This window comes from Rhinatrema bivittatum, chromosome 2 (genome assembly GCF_901001135.1).
Source record: "Rhinatrema bivittatum chromosome 2, aRhiBiv1.1, whole genome shotgun sequence".
In the NCBI taxonomy this organism is placed as follows: domain Eukaryota; kingdom Metazoa; phylum Chordata; class Amphibia; order Gymnophiona; family Rhinatrematidae; genus Rhinatrema; species Rhinatrema bivittatum.
Genome location: NC_042616.1, coordinates 213,205,679 through 213,226,348, shown reverse-complemented (window position 1 = coordinate 213,226,348; position 20,670 = coordinate 213,205,679). Strand labels below are relative to the sequence as shown.

General features: G+C 44.7%; 1 protein-coding gene across 2 annotated transcripts in view; it reads left to right on the top strand.

Moving 5' to 3' along the window:
* Positions 1–5,825, top strand: part of GSDME (gasdermin E) — a 133,763-nt gene extending 127,938 nt beyond the window's left edge. For both annotated transcript variants that reach the window (XM_029589123.1, XM_029589124.1), the window contains one exon: positions 3,803–5,825. In XM_029589123.1, coding sequence (XP_029444983.1) covers positions 3,803–4,030 — 228 coding nt within the window. In that variant the 3' untranslated portion in view covers positions 4,031–5,825. The remainder of the gene's footprint in view (positions 1–3,802) is intronic.
* Positions 5,826–20,670: the final 14,845 nt, after the last annotated feature.

The window sequence follows — 20,670 nt, the reverse complement described above, 5'->3', positions numbered from 1 at the left end:
GTTAGGGTTCAGGAGGATGTGGCCTTTGCACATGTGGTGTTGACGGGACCATGGGCAGCCTCCTGCCCTTTTCGGGAGCTTTGGTGCATCCCACTGGTGTAGATTGACCTGCCTGCATGCAGAGGAAGGAGAAATTACTACTTACCTGATCATTTCCTTTCCTCTAAGGAAGGCAGGCCAATCCAAAATCCACCCTGGGCTGCCAACATGCTTTTAGTTCTTCCTTTATATGCGGACGATGAAGAGTATTGTTTCTGATAATTCATTTGAAGGCTGGTAAGTGACATAACCAGCCCCTAAGATTAGTTGATAACTTTTTTTGCTGAGGTCTGTTTCTCAGTTGGTTGGAAACATAAGTGGTTGACTGTTAGTAGTCATGTGCAAGTATAATCAGTTTGTCCACAGTTTGGCAGGGCTAGATGTCAGTGATGTCAGCTTTACTCAGTCTCCATCTGCTGGTAGGAGTGCATAACCCACTAGTATGGCTTAACCTGCCTTCCTTAGAGAAAGGAAATTATCAGGAAAGTAGTAATTTCTCCTTTTCTGACCATGTTTTCTCTTCTCTATGTTCCTAATTTCTAGTCACTCACACCTTGAACTAGACAGTCCTCCTCTTACTTTGTACTGTCACAGTTCACATATTAGAATAAACTGGCTCCAGCCATTCAATAGGCTCTCTTATTTACTTCCAATTTCAAACTCCCCTCCCCCCCCATCTTCTTTAAACTTCCCTTACAGTGCTGAAAAATGTTTTGATCTAGATTACTGTTCTTGTTGGTTCACTACCGTTTTCTTATCCTTCCCTATGCCAAGGCTTCCCAAAGCTGACATAATGACTCCCCACAGCCAGAAGAATTTTCAGTGAATATACATGAGAAAAGTTAGCAGACACTGGATTATTTTATTTTTATTTTATTTTAAATCTTTTCTATACCGTCGTTAAGGTGGGTACCGTCACAACGGTTTACAATAAGACACATAAAAGTAATGATACTAAAATCTGTCAGTTTACATAGATGCCATAAGGTTCGGTAACATAATTTGTAATCAATGTTAATTGATAAATGTGATAATTCATGTCCAGCTCTCTTTCTATCAGTTTTGAGTATAACACTAGTTTTATAATTGTAACTTTTCCTTAGTGATGAACTATTAAAAACTATCTATTAAAATCTACACACTTATTACTGTAGTGTGTGTTGGATGTTCAATTGTTCGTACCTTGCACTGCCCTGGCTTCTATTCTCCCCTTTCTTTTTGAAAAGCTTGTTTGAAGAGCCAGGTTTTTAAATGTTTTCTAAAGGCTTTGCTGTCTCTTTGTAATCTTAACTCCAAGGGCATGGAGTTCCATAGTATGGGGCCTGCCAAGGATAACACCCTTTCTCTTACTTGTGTTAGTCTTGCTGTTTTGACTGATGGAATAGTTAGGAGTGCTTTGTTGGCTGACCTTAGGTTTCTGTTGGGGATGTGTACGCGAAGGGCTGTGTTAAGCCAGTCCGTGTTTCCGTTATGTATTAGTTTATGTATGGTGCATAGTGTCTTGTATTGTATTCTTTGTTCAATGGGAAGCTAGTGTAATTCCTCCAGTGTTTCGGTGATGTGTTCTCTTTTACTTTTGCCAGTTAAAACTCTTGCAGCTGTGTTTTGCAAAATTTGTAGTGTTTTGCAAAATTTGTAGTGGTCTTAGTGAGGTGTATGGTAGACCTAGTAGAAGGGCATTACAATAATCTGTGCTTGCAAATATCAATGCTTGTAGTACTGATCGAAAGTTGGCGGTTGTTAGAAGTGGTTTTGAGAACCATGATTTTGCCGTATCCTTCCTTTACTTTTAGAGATATGTGTTGTTTTAAGCTTAGTTCTGTGTCAATTATTACTCCTAGATTCCGTACTTTCTCTGCTAGTATTATTTGTTGGCTGTTATTGAGTGTGATTGGCTCTGTGTGATCTCCATATTTTTCCGTTCCAAATGTAGGAATTCTGTCTTCTCTATATTGATTACTAACTCAATTTGTTTAGTAGCTGTTTGATGATATCTAGATACGTTAGCTATGTTTAATGTTTTCTCAATTGTGTCGTCAATGGGTAATATTAACTGAATATAGTCAGCGTATAGTGTGTAATTCCCAGACCAGCTAGCAGGTGGCATAATGGGAGTAAGTATATATTAAAAAGTGTAGCAGATAGGGTGGATCCTTGTGGTACTCCTGTTTGAAGGTTTATTTTATCCAACATAGCGTCTCTTATTTGTACTTGAAAGTATCTGTTACTTAGATATGATCTAAACCATTTGATAGTTTTGTTTAGTCCTACTTCTTCTAGTCTATTTAGAAGTATGCCATGATTTACAGTATCAAAGGCCGCTGATAAGTCTAGCATCACTAGAATGTAATGTTTACAGTTATCGAATCCCATCATGATGTTATGTCAGCGCAAGCAGAAGTGTTTCTGTGCTACAGTGTTTTCAAAATCCGTGTTGTGAGGGATATAGGATATTATTGCTATCTTGGTGTTCTGCTAGTTGCTTTTGTATAGTTTTTTCTATTAATTTTGCAGTTAAGGGTAGGTTTGATACTGGTCTGTAGTTGCTCAGGTTAAGTGGGTCGCTGTTTTTCTTTAAAATCGGTTTTACGATAGCTCCTCTAAGGATAGATTAACAATCTTTGCCAATGTCGGGGATACAGTGTTGGCTACTTTTTTTATGTCTATGGTTGTTATTGTCATATGCATGTGGGATGGGATTTAGGTTTTTTAGTATAGTTTCGATTTCCAGTTCCGATACCTCATTGAATGTCAACCATAGTTTAACATCTCTTTTTTTCATTTTAATTTCTTGTTTCGTAGTATTTGGGATTTTTGTTTTTAGGTTCTTAATTTTGTCATTAAAAAACGCTGCTATTTCATTTAATCTATTTCCTGGAAGGTTTTGCAGCGATTCGGATTTGTCATTAGTGAGATTTCTTACTATATTAAATAATGTTCTTGGGTTGTTTGCATATTTTTCTATTTTAGAACTATAGAACTGCTTCTTTGTATTGAGAATTACTTGTTTATAGTAAGCTAGGGGTTTCTGTATTTTCTCAGGTTTTCGGTGGTTTTATTTTTTCTCCATTCTTTTTCTTTTTTCCTTAGGTGTCTCAGGATATGCAAAATTTCATACATATTCATTGTAAATATCATATAAACTCAATTGGCTGCGGGGGTCACCAGGATAGGTTCGGGAAGCCTTGATCTAGGAGTTGTTTTGTAAAGCATCCCGGATTAAAACACAGACCGGTGGTTGAAATACCAGCCATTTGCAAGAAATTAACTATTTAGCTCCTGTGTCTCAAATCTATACTCATTTGGCTACATTTGTGAGGTTTTTTTAATGCTTCTAATATAGCCGTGTACTTTGTGGTTTTTTTTTATTGAAGGAGTACTTATAAAAAGTTCTTCCACCACATGCATATAAGGCAATAGATTTCAGTCAGAATGTGGAGGTTGTCCATTAACTGCAGTTATTAATGTTGTCAATTAGTGACATAATGCAAAAGCTTGTATATTTTGGTCATGGGACCTGATATGGTCAAATTCCAGCAATATCTCACATTCTAGGATTCAATAAACGCACATGCAAAATTATGATATCACTATTCTGAACAGAGAAGATGTTACAAATTCCATGGGCAATGCGCACTGTGATTTAATATATATTTATCATTACATAATCATAAATAGACTCCCATGGAAGACAAACAACATTATGGATTGATAGAAAAAACAGATTGCTAGTAATTCTTTTTTTTTTAAATTTTTTACACAGCTCAATTCACTATCGGATGACGGCACTTCCATGAGGGATTCTTTACTGTCCATTTTCAATGACAAAGGAAGGTTTCAGATAGCACAGAAACTATTTTCTTTATCAAACATTAGCCTTGAACTGACGGAGGACAACATCAGAGCTGTAACTAAGAGCGAGCCTGGCTTTCTCCCTTTAATTCTTTCTATAATATTATCTGGCTTTCATGTGTTAGCTGGAACTTTCTGAACATGCATGCTTTTGTAACTGCAATTGCAGAGTAATTATCACAAGCAAAATTGTAACTTTTTTCTATAAACTATATGTAATAGTGTACTGCTTTAGATTGCAAAGCTTTTGTTTAATGATTTTAGTTTTGATTTTGGCTGGTGACCACTTATTTTAACTTTGCCAAATTTCTTGATTTCAGACTGAATTAACACTATCAAAAAAAACATTTGTACTTGCTTTCTATAGGTATTGGGGCTAATGGAGTCCTTAACCCCAGCACATGCTGCAAGAATGATGAATACATTCTAAACATAACTGGCTGCTTCTATAAGTTGTCTTTTTTTTTTTTTAATCACCACCAGTGAAGGGAGAGTAAAGCTGTTCTAATTAGCATGAAAATAAGAGCTTGGTCCTAACCATCAGCATTTCTTACACCCCACCCCCATATAAGATATAATTTACTGGAGAATGATGCAGATTATATGTATAAAATGCAGAATATAATAGCCGCACTTGGTAGACAAATTTTCTTTAAAAAAACATATATATTGGCTACATCTGCTTTAAAAATTAGATAAAGCCATTGTATGCATTAATCTTCTAATTAAAATAGCCCAGGATTCATGTAGACACCTCCATCAACAGTTTCTCTGTGCACAAAATATTACATTTGATCATTTTATGTCTTAATTTTCTTTCTTGCCCATATTAGTGTGACAAAGTTCCAGGTTGAATGATGGCTTTAAAGGGAACATCTCTCTTGTATCTATAAATGTTTTCCTTTTTTTTTTCTCACATTGTTGGGCTTTGGTGACTCGCAATCTATATTTTTTTAGCAATATTTTTAGTGTGATTCTTATTTATTACACAGACAGCCTATGCGGCCCATCATGCTGGCTGTGCCTGCTACATTTTCTGATGTGCATTCTGCTTGTTCTTTTGCCTGTAGTGGCAAAGGTTTTCTCCTCCCTAACACACATGGAACGGCCTGAATAATTTGTAACCGAGAACACGGTTTTGATCTTCATCTATCATTTAAATAAAACTTTTCTATTAAATGTCTACATTTTAATTATGTATTTGTACATATTTGATATTCTGCCTTTTCCTAAAGGTGGGCAACAAGGCAGACTACATAAAATTAAAACTGATACAGCTGGATCTACATCTATATTTTTTGACATTGTGTGATTTATAAGATGATCTAGCTGTAGGAACAAAAATCCACTCTTTAAACTCATACATATCAAATTTATTAGGTTAAAGTTTCCTGCAGCCATTCACTAGTGGCTGTTGGATCAATTAATGTAATCTGCATTTATTTGTGTGGACAAGGATGAATGTTACTTTTTCCCCCAACATAAACTCCCAGGAATGAGTTTCCAAATACACAACCAGTCAGTATTACAAGAGTAACTGTTTATTTAAATTTAAAAAACTGCCTTATCTTGTGAGTCCAAAGCAGTATATGGTGTAAACATCAGAAATAAATCAATTATGGCAAGACTATAATTATCCAACTGTAACAAACTTAAGATAACTGAATTTTTTTTTTTTTTTTTTTTTGCTGGTGAGTGCAAATAAGCTCATATTTTTACCTTTAATAGTGAAAAGAGAAGATCATTGTAGTTTAAAGCTATTTTATTTCAAGAAGTTTTTAAATAATCTGTTTGAGTTTATTTAATCTGTGATTGTTGAGTATGTGTTTATTTTGTGTATAATGTATCAATGTTTATTGTAACCCGCCTAGCACAACATGTTACTTTAGGCAGGATATAAGTTTTTTTTTAAATAAAATACCAACATAGCTGCACCAGACTTGTATGATGGGGCAAATTTCAAAACTGTACAGTTTCCATGTATGGTACTTTTACCCATGGGCTTTGCACAAATTCTTGAAGGGATCCAGGAAAACTGCACCCTTTCACCCTAGCCCCCCATCCCTGCTGGTTCTGATCCCTTAGTCTTCCTCCTCCTCCACGGGATTCCAGCATCAGTGGCTCCATGTTTCCATTCATGCAGATCAATAACAAGAACCAACCCATGGAGGATAGTGGTTCACCCTTCGGATGGTCTCATAAGAGCAGGTTAGATAGTCCTATCATCTCTGGGGTAGCAGCACCAGTTTTTTGAAGTTTTAAAGGAACCCGGATCAGTCCAGACCGTGGGTTGAGCCTCCTTTCCAGCAGGTGGAGACAGACTAAAACTGAAAGGATATCCTATATGAGGACAGAGCCTATCCTGTATCCCTTCAGTATTTGTCTGTCTCCAGCAGGTGCATCAGCTCACCCTTCAGTCTCCCGATTTCGGCTAGTTAGCCGGCTATCCTTATTTCTTTGGATCAAGCAAGTACTTTTTCTTAGTTGTTTGATTGGCTCTTTCTTTCTTGCAAAAAAACAAAACAGAATAAAATAAATAAATAATAGTCAGTCTTTTTTTCTGTGCAGGAGACTGTACAGTCTCCTGGCTCTTGCCAGACTCAGGGGGGCTTCGCCTTTTGTGCGGAGCATTGCCTGAGTCTGAGAGTTCTTCCAGGTGTGGGGACCGAGGCTGGTGGTCCAGTTCTCGTCTCCCCCTCCTCTGGCTGCCGAGGGGGCTTAAAGCCCCAGTGCTGTGCTCAGTCTGAAAAAAACAAACAAAAAAAACAAAACAGTGTTTAAAGGTTTAAAAGTTATTTATTTAACTTTGTACAGCACTTACAAAATATTTTTTATATTTTTATTCATTTGGTTTTCAGGGGGCTTGATCCGGCAGCCAGACAGGCAGGTTTTCTCCCCTGCTTCACTTCTGCCGGCGGGCTGCCAATCATTTCTATTTTTAGCTTTTTTTCTCCTCAGAGTGGCTTCTCTCATGCCGCGGACGGCAGCCTGCCTTGCCTGTGGGCAGACTCTGCTCTGCCTGCCTGCCGAGTGGGGAAGGCCCCTCCTCGGCAGAACAGGCAAATTTAGCCCGGGGATTGCATCCCCAGTGCATGGCCAGGCCGTTCCCAGGTCGGCAAAGCCTGGGAACGGTGGCCATCTTGGATTTTTCGGCAGCTCCTGTTTTGGAGCTGCCTGGGGCTGGGGAGCAGAATTTTTTGATCTACCCCCTGATTTAAGCCCCAAGGCCTCCCAGGACGTGGTCCCTGACCCCCCCCCCCCTTGCCCCCACCTCCCTGGGAAATCCAGGACCCGTTTTTCTCCGTATTTTGTCCTCCTCCTGCACAAATCCTATTTAGCTAGCCTGCAGGCGGAGGAAGCCCCCCCCTTGACCCCTCCCCCTCTCCAGTAAAAATTCCTCGCTCCGCGCTGTTGACTGGTTGCCCGACTGCGGAGCCTCAGGGGTCTCTTCGGGTGCACGTGGGTCCCAGGTGTGCCCCCCCCCTGACCGACCGGTGGACCAAGTACTTCCGGATCCTGACCCCCTTTCTGATTCCGCTGCTACCCTCCCTCCTCTGGAGGGGGACGATCCCAGGGTCCTCTGTATGTTCCAAAGGGAGGAGTTGGAACTCCTCATCCCCTTTGTCCTCCAGGAATTGGGGTTGGAGGGGCCCTCCGTGGATACCCTTATGGCCTCCTTACCCAAAAATATGGACCCGGTCCTGGCGGGACTCAGGGCTCTGGCAAGCACTTTTCTATTCCATCCCATGCACAAGCTATTGCTCCTATGGGAATGGGAGGCTCCTGAAGCGGGACTCTGGGTGGGGCATGCTATGGACAAGCTCTACCCCCTCCCGGAGGAATGTTTGGAAATGTTGAGAAATCCCTCGGACTCCTACGTCTCTGCGGTTACCAAACACACCACTATCCCTGAAAGACGGACAGGACCGCAAGCTTGAAGCGCATATGAAACGCATTTTTGAAGTCCTGGCCCTGGGAGTCCGCGCGACTGCCTGCAGCAGTCTCATGTTGCGGGCAGGTCTTAGGTGGACCCAACAGTTACTCAGTGCCCAGGACTTTCCGTCAGCAGAGGCAGAGCAGGCCGAATGTTTGGAAGCAGTCATCGCCTATGGGGCTGATGCGCTCTACAACCTCCTCCGCGTCCAGGCAAAAGCGATGGCCTCGGCGGTGTCCGCTAGGCGACTCCTCTGGCTGCACAATTGGTCGGCTGACCTGTCCTCCAAAGCACAGCTGGGCTTGCTGCCCTTCAAAGGTAAGTTGCTGTTTGGAGAGGACCTTGAGAAGCTTATGGATTCCTTGGGGGACAATAAGGTCCATAAGCTCCTGGAGGATCGTCCGAGCAATCACGCTCCTTTACCCTCCCATCTTCGTTTACGGGGACAGAGACTGTATACCCCATGTGGTCGGGGTGGCCCCTCAAGGGGTTACTCTTCCTGGTCTCAGTCTTGGTTGCAGCCCTTTCGTGGGCGTCAGCCCTTTCGCGAGGGCCAGCCCGCACGCTCCACCCCTAAGCCTGCCACTCAATGAAGTTCAGTTGACCCATTCCTCGGTCCCTTTTCTGGGCGGCCCGCCTCTCCCTTTTTTTCAAGGAAGGGGTCAAAATCACATCATACCAGTGGGTCCTCGACATTGTACGAGACGGGTATGCCTTCGAACTTGTTCGAAGGCGTACCGGATCTCTTTCTTCTCCCCTTGCGGGCGCTCCAAACGGAAAGCGGTAGAGCAAACCCTCGCCAGACTCCTGAGTCTAGGCAGAGTTGTCCCGGTCCCAGAAAGGGAGCTTGGCACAGGCCAGTATTCCATCTACTTCATGGTTCCCAAGAAGGATGGGGCCTTCCGGCCGATCCTGGACCTCAAATGGGTCAACCAAGCTCTCAAGATCCCACGTTTTCGCATGGAAACCTTGCGAGTAGTCATCGCGGTGGTTCGCCCCGGAGAGTTCCTCGCCTCGCTGTATTTGACAGAGGCATACTTCCATATCCCGATCCACCGCGATTAGCAGAAGTATCTTCGTTTCCACAACCTCAACCGGGATTTCCAGTTTCGGGCCCTACCGTTCGGCCTTGCGACCGCGCCTCGCACCTTCACCAAGATGGTGGTGGTGGCGGCAGCCCTTCGGCGGAAGGCATTCTAGTTCACCCCTATCTGGACGACTGGCTTGTGCAGGCCAAGTCGGAGGCTCTCTGCAAATAGGCGGTAGATCGGGTATTAGCCCTCCTCGCGTCCCTCGGGTGGATAGTGAATTTTTCCAAGAGCAACCTTCAGCCCTCCTAGGAGTTAGAGTTCCTGGGAGCCCGATTCGACACTCGAGTGGGCAAGGTCTTCTTGCTTCGTGCGCAGGCCCTCAAGTTGATCGACCAGATTCGGAATCTGCTCTCGTTGCCTTTGCCAATGGCCTGCGACTACTTGCAGGTCCTAGGGTCCATGGCTTCCACCATCGACCTAGTTCCCTGGGCCTTTGCTCATATGCGACCATTACAGAAAGCTTTGCTATCCCGTTGGCAGCCGGTGTCTGAACAGTTTCACATAGTCCTCCCTCTTTTGGCCTCTACCGTCGCCGACTTGCAGTGGTGGCCTTCGCTCCCCCATTTTCTCCGGGGAATGCCCTTCAGTCTCCACAGTGGATGATAGTAACCACAGACGCCAGTCTTGGGCTGGGGTGCGGTCTGCCTGTCCCGGTCCACTCAAGGGATCTGGTCGCCCATTCAGACTTGCTGGCACATCAATCGGTTGGAGGCCAGGGCGGTGCGTCTGGCTCTGCAGGAGTTCTTGCCCCTCATACGCGGCAAAGCAGTGAGAGTGCTGTCCAACAACTCCACCACTGTGTCGTACTTCAATCGTTAGGGGGGCACCCGCAGTCGCCTGGTAGCCCTGGAAGCCAGCCGTCTCTTCGCCTGGGCGGAACGACAACTGGATTGCCTGGCGGCCTCCCACATTGCGGGCAAGGAGAATGTTCAGGCCGATTTTCTCAGTCGCCAATCGCTCGATCCGGGAGAGTGGGAACTCTTGGAAACAGCCATGGACCTGATCGTCGGAAGGTAGGGTCCCCCCCCACCTGGACTTAATGGCGACCATGCACAATACTAAAGCCAATCGGTTCTTCAGCCGCTAGAGGGACCATGGCTTGGAGGGAGTGGATGCTCTGGCTCTTCCTTGGCCCACAGACATTCTTCTGTATGTGTTTCCTTCGTGGCCCCTAGTGGGAAAAGTTCTCAGGAGAATAGAACTCCACTGGGGGCCAGTGGTCCTGGTAGCACCCGAATGGCCACGCAGGCCATTCGGGTGCTACCATTGCGGATCTAGTCAACCTGGCGACGGACGGACCTCTGCGGCTCGGCCATCTTCCCGTATTTTTCGACCAAGCCGATCGCTTTTGTCTAGTAGCCTGGCTTTTGAACGGCGGCGTCTGAGACGTAAGGGCTACAAGGAAGAGGTTCTCTCTACTTTGGTTCGAGCCCGGAAGCAGTCGACTTCTCTAACCTACGTGTGCGTTTGGAAGGTCTTTGAGACTGTTTGTAAGGCGTCAGAGGTGTCTCAGCACGCTCCGCCCCGGTCTCGGTAGTTCTTTCTTTTCTGCAGAAGGGTCTCTCAAAGGCCCTCTCTCCTTCAGTTCCCTCCATGTGCAAGTCTCCGCTGTCAGCTCTCTTCTCGGATGGGTCGAGGGCCATACTTTAGCGGCTCACCCGGCTGTAGTTCGGTTTTTGAGGGGAGTCAAACACCTGCGGCTGCCCGCTCGCAATACTTGTCCTTTGTGGAGTCTCAATCTGGTCCTCTGGGCCCTCTGTTCTGCTCCGTTCGAGCCTCTCTGTCAGGCTACAGAGAAGGACCTTACACTCAAGACAATTTTTCTTGTTTCGATAGCCTCCGCTCTGCGGGTCTCTGAGATTCAAGCGTTGTCCTGTCGGGAACCCTTTTTGCGAATTTCCGACTCCGGTGTCTCTCTCAAGACGGTGCCCTCTTTTCTTCCAAAGGTGGTGTCCGCCTTCCATGTCAACCAGTCGGTAGAGCTTCCAGCTTTTTCTCCGGAGAAAATTGCGGGTACTGCTGGCGGCGACCTTCGTAAACTGGATGTCAAACGTGTTTTACTCTGGTATCTTCAGGTTACCAATGACTTTCGGGTCTCCAACCATCTCTTTGTCCTCTGGAGTGGTCCCAATCGAGGCAAGCCGGCTTCTAAGACCACTATTGCACGATGGTTGAAAGAAGCCATTTCCTCAGCTTATCTCTGCCAAGGACGGGCTATTCTGGAAGGCTTAAAGGCTCACTCACTACTTTCTCAGGCTACTTCCTGGGCGGAGAGCCAATCTGTTTCTCCGCAAGAGATTTGCAGGGCCGCCACCTGGACGTCCCTGCATACTTTTGCTCGGCACTACTGTCTGGATGTGCAAGCGCCAGTGTTTGGTTCTTTTGGGCGGCAAGTGCTTCGAGCGGGACTGTCTCGGTCACACCCAGGATAGGGAAGCTTTGGTACATCCTACGGTCTGGACTGATCCGGGTACGTACAGGGAAAGGAAAATTAGTTCTTACCTGTTAATTTTCATTCCTGTAGTACCACGGATCAGTCCAGACGCCCTTCCCCATTTGTCTTTCTTTTCTGTCCTCTCGAAGCTTATTCTTACAGATTCACAGATTTTGATACTTAATTCTTTGCAAGAATACTGAGCAATTACACCAGAAGCCTTGTTCTCCAAGTACCAAGTATATGCAAAAGCTTACCATATTTCTTACATTGTTCTACAGTTGCTCCATTGAGCTTTCTAGTTACTTGCTTGATCCTATTCTGGTTTTGTTGTTTTCTGCTTTGACAATGGTTATACTGAAAGATCAGTCCTCATATAGGACACCCTTTCAGTTTTAGTCTGTCGGCACCTTCTGGAAAGGAGGCTCAACCCACGGTCTGAACTGATCCGTGGTACCACAGGAACGAAAATTAACAGGTAAGAACTAATTTTCCTTTGCCTCTTAATGAGGGAATGGGTTGGGTGAATTTTATTAAGATGATTTTAAGGCCTGGGTGGTGATATTCTATGTTTGCAGGTGGCTTTAGTGGTGGGTTTTATGTATGGTAGGTTTATGGATGTAGGCTTCGATCAGGAAGGAGCATACAGATGGTATTTTAGATTATACAGTTGTATGCATTTAGACACCCCAGTATGTTTCAATGAATGACTATGGGAACAGAGGCTGACACAACCTCTGCATGGTACAAAGTTAAACATTGAACTCAAAAACCTAACCAGTGTACTGAGCAAATATTTAGAGGTCAAACAAAACAGTATGGAGTTGTCTAAACCCTAGCCTAGAGGGGGAGCTGACTGAGGAGAGACGCGCTTTGAGATATCGAGCGCGTGGAGACTTACCCGGCTGAGAGGGACGCTGTGCCGGAGAGAGGGAGATCAGCCCCGCCTATCCAGTGACGTCATCTAAAGCGCCGCTGTCCCCTATTTAAACCTGAGGACAGCGGCGCGCAGCCGCCGGCGCGCCGAAGCCACGCGCCAAAGGGGCGCGCCCCTGGGAGAACTTTTCGGCTGTTAAATCCCTGAATTGAGACTTGTTTCTCTACGTGAAGATCTGAATGGGAAAAAAAAGGAAGGCCAAGATGTCGGTTTCAACACCTACGAGGGCAGAGGTAACAGGTCCGATGGATCAGCACCTCGTTAGAAGGGTAAGCCAGACTATAAGAGAGGTCATTCCTGACATCTCTTTCTCATCGGGTTCCTCCGGTAGCCCTGCCGAAAAACAGTTACCCGTAGTAACCTTAGGGGATGATGGAGCCACTAGAGATTCAGGCTCCCAAATACTGGCAATAGCATCGCCAGACCCAAGGGTTCAATTGTCAGGGACACAAGATGGGCTTTTACCTATTAATGAACTACCTAATCAATTTGAAATACCTGATGACTTAGTCCCACCAGATAACATCTCTCTGACTGATGTGTGGAAGGTGGTCACCAAAATGGAAAGGATGCTATCCTTTACCATAGCCCAATCCACCACCTTGACTGTTGAAACCAGGAAAACTTTGGAGGATCACAGTAAAAAGCTTGTTCATTTGGAAACTCAGATTGAGTCACAATCTGGTCAGATAGCAACGTTACAAGCAACTAGTGTAGTATCCATAAAGGACTCTTTAATTATGCATAAAAAAATGGAGAGTTTTGAAAATGCTTTAAGAAGAAAAAATTTAAGACTTTTAAATTTTCCGTGTCTTAGATTGTTATCAGCTGTAGAACTATTTAACAAATATGTTAGAGAAATTTTGGGCATAGTGAAGGAATTAACTATATCTAAGATGTATTATTTGCCTGTTAAGAAAAGAGATACATCAACCCCCGAAGGTGGGATTGATGTCTTGGTTTCAGAAAGTCTTAATCTAACTGTGTTTTTAGAGTCTTCTATGGATGACATTCAAACAAGAGCCACCTTGTTAGTGGTATTCAGTTTGGAGAATGAAAAAAATTTGGTTCTTCAAAATTACTTCAGAAATAAAGATAGTACATTCTGTGGTCAAAAAATCCAAATCTTTCCGGATGTTTCAAGAGAAACTCAGATGAGACTGAAGCTTTTTTTAAATTTGAGGCAGAGAGTGTTGTCCCTCGGGGCAACCTTTTACCTCAAATTTCCGTGTAAGTGCATAGTCACCTTTCAGAGAAATAAATTTGTATTTTTGGATCCGCCACATCTAGAATCTTTTCTTGCAGATAAGGGTGGATAGGCTAGATGACCACCCTCCTTGGTACGGGATATAACTGGATAATTAATAGTCTTCTCCTAGTGTTTCATAAGTGTTATGAAAAATTTTCCTTTTATAATTTCCTGTTAATAGCTCCCCTTTAAGTGGACTGGATATTAAGTTTACATGATGAATGAGGGGAAATGAATTTTCTGTTTATATTATTGATGATGTGAATTAATATTTTCTTGTTTTCATTTACATTTGTATGAATGTTGAAAAATATAATAAACTATAAATTAAAAAAAAACAACAAAAAAAACCCTAGCCTAGAGAACTTTTTCTCCATTATATAATATATCCTGGGATAGAGAGCTGGTCTTTTGAGAACTGGCTTCTAGAAAAACTGAGATTTGAACTGTGTTTTGAGAACACTAAGCTACGTCTCACCGCAGTTTCTATCCTTCAGAGAATGAACATCCCTCAACTTCTTGCTGGAATAAGATAAACTATTTAAATAAATATTTTGAAGCAAGACAGCTTTCAAAAACACTTTTTTTTGTACCTCAACATGGTCCCTTTGTAGCAAGAGTGTAGCACACTGACACCACCTGTTTATTTTATGTTAAAACATTTTCTGACATCCTCCTTGTATTGTGTGATGACAAACACAACCTCTTTCTCCAATTTTTAATGCAAAATTACTATTTGCTGATTCCTGTTCATACCCCGGATCAGTCCAAACAAGTGGTTTTATGCATCCCTACCAGCAGAAGGAGGCAGAGAACAAATCTTTGAGGCACTGCTACATAACAGAGTGTGCCACCTGCAGTCCCTCAATATTTTTCTGTCTCTATCAGATGGTAGAGGTGCATAGCTGCAGTCTGGAGGTGTTTGAAAAAGAAAAAGGACAAAAAGAGGATTCAGCTCCCAGAGCTGTTAGGTTCCTTTGTGGGATATCCTTTGGGTGGAGCAGGGGGGTTGGTAACTGCTGTCAGAATTCGGCCCTTTGTGGGGGGGGGGGGGGGGGGGGGGAAGATAGCCAGGGTTCCTGCTCCTCTCCCCCTCTGGGCCCTTGTCTCCCTCAGTGGCCTGACTCCGCAGCCTCCTATCTCCAGAAGCAGGGGAGTAGAGTAGTTCAATCCCCTTGTTTAATTGTGGCCTCTTTAATTTAGTTTAAAAAAAAAAAAAAGTTGAAGCAGGAGATCAGCAGCCCTAGCCAGGGTGAAGGAGCAGGTAAGTATTGTTTTCCTGCCTAGATGGAGTGGATCAAATTGCCTGCCTTCATTGGGGGTCAGGTGAGTGCTGAATTTCAGCACCGGAACAGCGGTGAGAAAGTACAGGTGGCTGGGTCAGCTTCTGAGGCTCAAGAAGGGGGAGGCAGAGGAGCTGGCGGCCATTTTGGCAGCACAATCAGAAGTGCAGGCTGCCATTTCTGAGCCCCAGGATTCTCCTCCCATGCTTTTTCCTGAGGGAAAGGACCCTGTTGGTGGCAGGGGACGGGGTGGGGTTCATAAGGGAGTCGATCAGAACTCTTCCTCCTCAGACTCTGAGGCCTTTTCCACAGGTTTTGTGCTTAGTTTTCATAAGGCTTATTTAGCCCAGAAGGAGTTAGGGTAAAGAGGTCCTTGCCTAGGAAGTCCCGGATGGCAAAGAGGGCTAGAGGGCCTGTGGTGTTGGGAGGGATCCTGTGGATGCTGGGACTCTGGCAAAAGCCAGAGGAGGGCGATATGCAGATAGCCTGGATGATCATGAGCAGCTTCAAGGGGGTCCCGTGGTACCAGATAAGGACCCTGTTAGTGCCCTAGGAGATCCAAGGCAGAACCTGGACTGGGATCCATTGGAGGTTTTGGGGGATCCCATGCAGGATCCGAACGCTCAGGACCCAGATGCAGTTCCAGTCACGGAAGGAGATGACCCAGGAGTGGGCCAGCTGTTCCGGAGAGAGGAACTGGGTCCATTGATGCCCCAGGTTCTGGAGGAACTCATCATTAAAGCCATCCAGGAAGACTTGGACAAGGAAGGGGTGAATCTGCTCCTGGAGGTTATTGCAGGGACCCCCTACCACTTTCCTGTTGCCGAAGCAGGCAAAGAAGTTTATGGATCTGGAGTGGGAATCTCCTTGGGGGGGGGGGGGGGGGGGACTCGAAGGTCACAAGAGCTATGGGAAAATTATATCCCTTGCCAGAACAGACCTTGGAGTCATGGAGAATTCCTAAGGTGGATACAGCCATATCAGCGGTTACTAAGAAGACTACCATCCTGGAGATGAGAGCAGCAGCTGTCAAGGATTGGAAGCTGGAAATTCTGCTCAAGCAGCTTTTTGAAGTCTCAACTTTGACCCTTTGGGCAGCAGTGTGCAGAGGTTTGATGCAGAGAGCCTGTTTGTCCTGGGTGCAGAAGGCGCATGACAAGCGTTCAGGAATGGCATGTGAGAGAGAGAATGTGATTCAGGGAATGAGAAGGCTGTGCATGTGGAGAGTGAGCATGGAAATGAGAGAGAGACTGGTGTGTGTGTAACAGAGAGAAAGTGATTATAGGAATGAGAAGCCTGTTGCATGTGACGAGAGTGAGTATGGAAGTGAGAAACCTGGTGTGTGTGAGACACAGCATGGGAGGAAGAAGCCTGTATATCTGAAAGAGAACATGGGAGTGGGAAGCCTGTGTGTGTGTATGCATGAGAGAGATCAGGTGACTGGTTGGTGTGTGTGAGAGAGAGTGATTATGGGAATGAGAAGCCTGTGCATATGAAGAGTGAGCATGGGAGTGAGAAACCTGGGTGTGTGAGAGACACATGGGAATGAGAAGCCTGTATATCTGAAAGAGAACATGGGAGTGGGAAGTGTGTGTGTGAGAGAGAGAGAAAGTGATTATGGGAATGAGAAGCCTGTGCATGTGGAGAGAACAAGCATGGGAGTGAGAGACTGGTTGTGTGTGTGTGTGTGTGTGTGTGAGAGAGAGAGAGAGACAGAGAAAATGAATATGAGAGTGAGAAGCCTATATATGTAAGTAGAACACGGGAGTGGGAAGCCTGTGTGTGTGTATGGCATGAGAGAAACTGTTCAGGAAGGTGACTGGTGTGTGTGTGCCAAAGACTGTTTGGGAGATGATTGGTGTGTGAGAGACAGAAACTGGTCATGGAGGCATGACTGGTATGGTGTGCCACGGCCTACATGGAAGGGGAGTAGGAGAGCTGCTGGAGGGGGTAAGTAAAGCTGGCTTTTTAGTTTATTTTTCGTGATTGCCATTTTAATTATGTGATGTCTGCTTTTTTGAAATATGTTATTGGTGTTTGGAGAATGTTTAATAGTTTTTATGAGTTTTTAATTGTTGGATGTTATTCTGTTCATAGCTGTTTTGAAACATTTATTCTGCTTATTAGTATAGTTTTACAATTATTTCTGTGTGGGGATCTATAGCTGCTTGCTAGTTCTGTTTCCTAATAAGAGGTGTATTGGTTTTTAGGACCTGATTTAATATTTGTAGTGTTGCCTTTTCATAGATAGGGTTGCTCCTGTTTGAGTGTATTCCATAATACAGGTGTAACTGTGTACAGATTAGTTTATGTGCATTACTACAGATCCTGGGAGTATGTTATGTCGGTTCTGTGTCAGTTACCGAGATGAGATATTTTACTAGCATGTAAGCGTTTGTATCAGTCTTATTTGTTGTGTTTTCTCAAGAGGACATGCATTGGTGGTAAACTGCTGTCTTTTCATAAGTAGGGCTATTGAGCCTGGAAGTAGAAGGAGTTTGAGTTGCTGTTACTGACATGACACCAGAACCAGAATATCTTTTTTGTAGGGTGAGTTGTATGGGGAATGTCATAATTCTGCTTTACATCCATTATTGTGGGTCAGGGGGGTTCCCATTGATGCAAACTGTACTTTTACATCTAGCCCCATGACGATCATGGGTCAGTGTGTCATGCATGTGAGAACCTATGGTGAGTTGAGTCACATTCACATTATAAATGTCATAATTAAATAAGTGTGCACTAAAATCCAACCCCCTACCCCACCCCCACTCCGCCCTGCCTTGCCGGGCCATGGAAAAATGGTCTTGCTTGAAGCCGGTCCCTGGTGCAAAAAAGGTTGGGGACCACTGCTTTAGATGATGACTTTTTGTGATAAGGTCTTACAAAAAGTTTCCTTTTGGTAACTCATGCAGATTGGGTAAACTACAGCCCGTGGGCCAAATCCGGAATGTAACTGTTTTTAATCTGGCCCACCAATTACTTGTACACTCTCTATTATGTGCAGCCTGCAGATGCTCCGACCTGCCTGCCCATGTCATCAAAGTCCAAGTTATTGCTCTTGATGACACTCGATGCTTGAGCAGGGAGGTCAGAACATCGGCATGTAGCAAGGAGAGGCCATGTTCATTGGCGCTAGAGATGTTTCCACCCCCGCCCGTGAGAAGAGACCCCATTTGTCAGCACTGGTTCCCATCAGCGAGGAGAAACTTTGAGATGTGGCAGTGACGCCCGCAGGAGTGCAGACCAGTGAGGCAGAAGAAAGATGTGGCAGCAGTGCCTGCCAGGGCACAAGCCAGCAGGGCCGAAAATGGTGAGACATAGCAGCAGTGCCTGCAGGAGCCAAGGCTGGCGGGGCCAAAAATGAAGAGAGATGTGGTGCACCTGATAATAGAGACCAGGTGGTGGACTGCTGCTTCAACCCAGGCCAGTGGGGCTGAAGAATAAGCAGAGGTACAACTGTGTGTTTGGGAGTGTATGTGAAAGAGAAAGAGATTGGGAGTCTGCTTGTGTGTGTGCCTATGAAAGAGGTTGGGAGCCTGCTTGTGTGTGTGCCTGTGTGAGAGAGAGATTGGGAGTCTGCTTGTGTGTGTGCCTATGAAAGAGATTGGGAGTCTGCTTGTGTGTGTGCCTATGAAAGAGGTTGGGAGTCTGCTTGTGTGTGCCTGTGTGAGAGAGAGAGGTTGGGAGCCTGCTTGTGTATGTGCCTGTGTGTGAGAGAGAGAGGTTGGGAGCCTGCTTGTGTATGTGCCTGTGTGTGAGAGATTGGGAGTCTGCTTGTGTGTGTGCCTGTGCGTGTGAGAGAGAGAGATTGGGAGTCTGCTTGTGTGTGTGCCTGTGCGTGTGAGAGAGAGAGATTGGGAGTCTGCTTGTGTGTGTGCCTGTGCGTGAGAGAGAGAGAGATTGGGAGTCTGCTTGTGTGTGTGCCTGTGTGAGAGAGAGAGAGAGGTTGGGAGCCTGCTTGTGTGTGTGCCTGTGTGAGAGAGAGAGGTTGGGAGCCTGCTTGTGTATGTGCCTGTGTGTGAGAGAGAGATTGGGAGTCTGCTTGTGTGTGTGCCTGTGTGTGAGAGAGAGATTGGGAGTCTGCTTGTGTGTGTGCCTGTGTGTGTGTGAGAGAGAGATTGGGAGTCTGCTTGTGTGTGTGCCTGTGTGTGTGTGAGAGAGAGATTGGGAGTCTGCTTGTGTGTGTGCCTGTGTGTGTGAGAGAGAGATTGGGAGTCTGCTTGTGTGTGTGCCTGTGTGTGAGAGAGATTGGGAGCCTGCTTGTGTGTGTGCCTGTGTGTGTGAGAGAGAGAGAGATTGGGAGCCTGCTTGTGTATGTGCCTGTGTGTGAGAGAGAGAGATTGGGAGTCTGCTTGTGTGTGTGCCTGAGAGAGATTGGGAGTCTGCTTGTGTGTGTGCCTGTGTGTGTGAGAGAGAGATTGGGAGTCTGCTTGTGTGTGTGCCTATGAAAGAGGTTGGGAGCCTGCTTGTGTGTGCACCTGTGAAAGTCTACAATCTCAGGGTGACTGGAAATGAAAGGTTTCCAGGTATTGAGGGGGGGGGGAGATTTATCCTTAAAGCTTTTGTTATCCTTATTCTTCTTAATAGATGGTGGTCTTTATCTCTTTTTAAATACGCTTTTTCTTAGTATGGTTTCCTGTTATGATTGATTTATATTTCTTGACTTTATTTTATGAGGAATGGAGATATTTGTTATATACAGTGTAATAAATCAGAGCCTGGCTATTAGTGGTTTCCAATCCAGTTTTTTGTCTGCACCATACTATTCATACTTTATGGCCTGCATTTGTGACTGAGGTGAGGTAGTCTTGCTAGCTGGGAAAATGCCTTGTACCAATTAGGTTGAAGAGGTCTCCTTGGTTCCCTAAAATGATGGTGCTTAAGCCTGTTGGATACTGAAATGCCTGCAGCAAGTGATTGTTGTGTTGAGGACCCACTCTGCCCCATCCTACTGTGCCCTGCCACACCCAACCCTCCAGCTCTTGTTGCACTCAATAACTTGTAATGTGGTCCCAGCACAAAAATGTTTGCCAGCCCCTGGTGTAATCAACACTATACGGTGGGCTTCAGCATCAGCAAAACCTTTAGCAGGTCGTTCGCAGTGATCTGTGGATTCTGTTATGCAGATCTGACCAGTTTTCCATCTGTTCTATCGGAGATCGCAAAAAAATGCGAACACATAACACCAATTTTATCTTCATTAGATGGGTTGCCAATCGAATACAGTTCACAATATAAAACTGCCTGCATTGTACACAAAATAATTTATGATGAGCAAACTGAATGGTTAAAATATGGCCATTCGATTACATGGTCCACACAGGAATCTCAGATTGGCAAATAAGGGTCTAACAACAATCCCCTCGGTGAAGTCAGCACATCTCAGTCAAGTTCGAGAGCGAGCAGTATTGATAGCAGGCCCCAAACTCTGGAATACGTTACCAGTTGAGATCAGATTGCAAGCAGATATAAAAAAATTTAAGTCCAATCTTAAACCATGGCTTTTTGGCTGCGCCTACGCAGAATCCAACTAAATGATTTTTCCTTTTTTTTTTTTTTTTATTTAAGAAGCTGTTCATATTTTTGCTGTTTTTATTTCATCTTATTGCACTTAATTTTATCTTGTATTCGCTTTATGCTTTAAATTTTGTACTTAAGTATTTATAATTTTAGAACAATATCATTTATTAATGTTTTTGACGATTTATTGTATTTTATTTCTTTTTATTGTAAACCGTTGTGATGGACCTAAAACTAGAAACTAGATGTTTCTTAGTCTGCCAGATCTTGCATTGCCTTCAACAGTTCCATGCAACTTTAATTTCTTAACACTGTTTCTTAGCGTTGA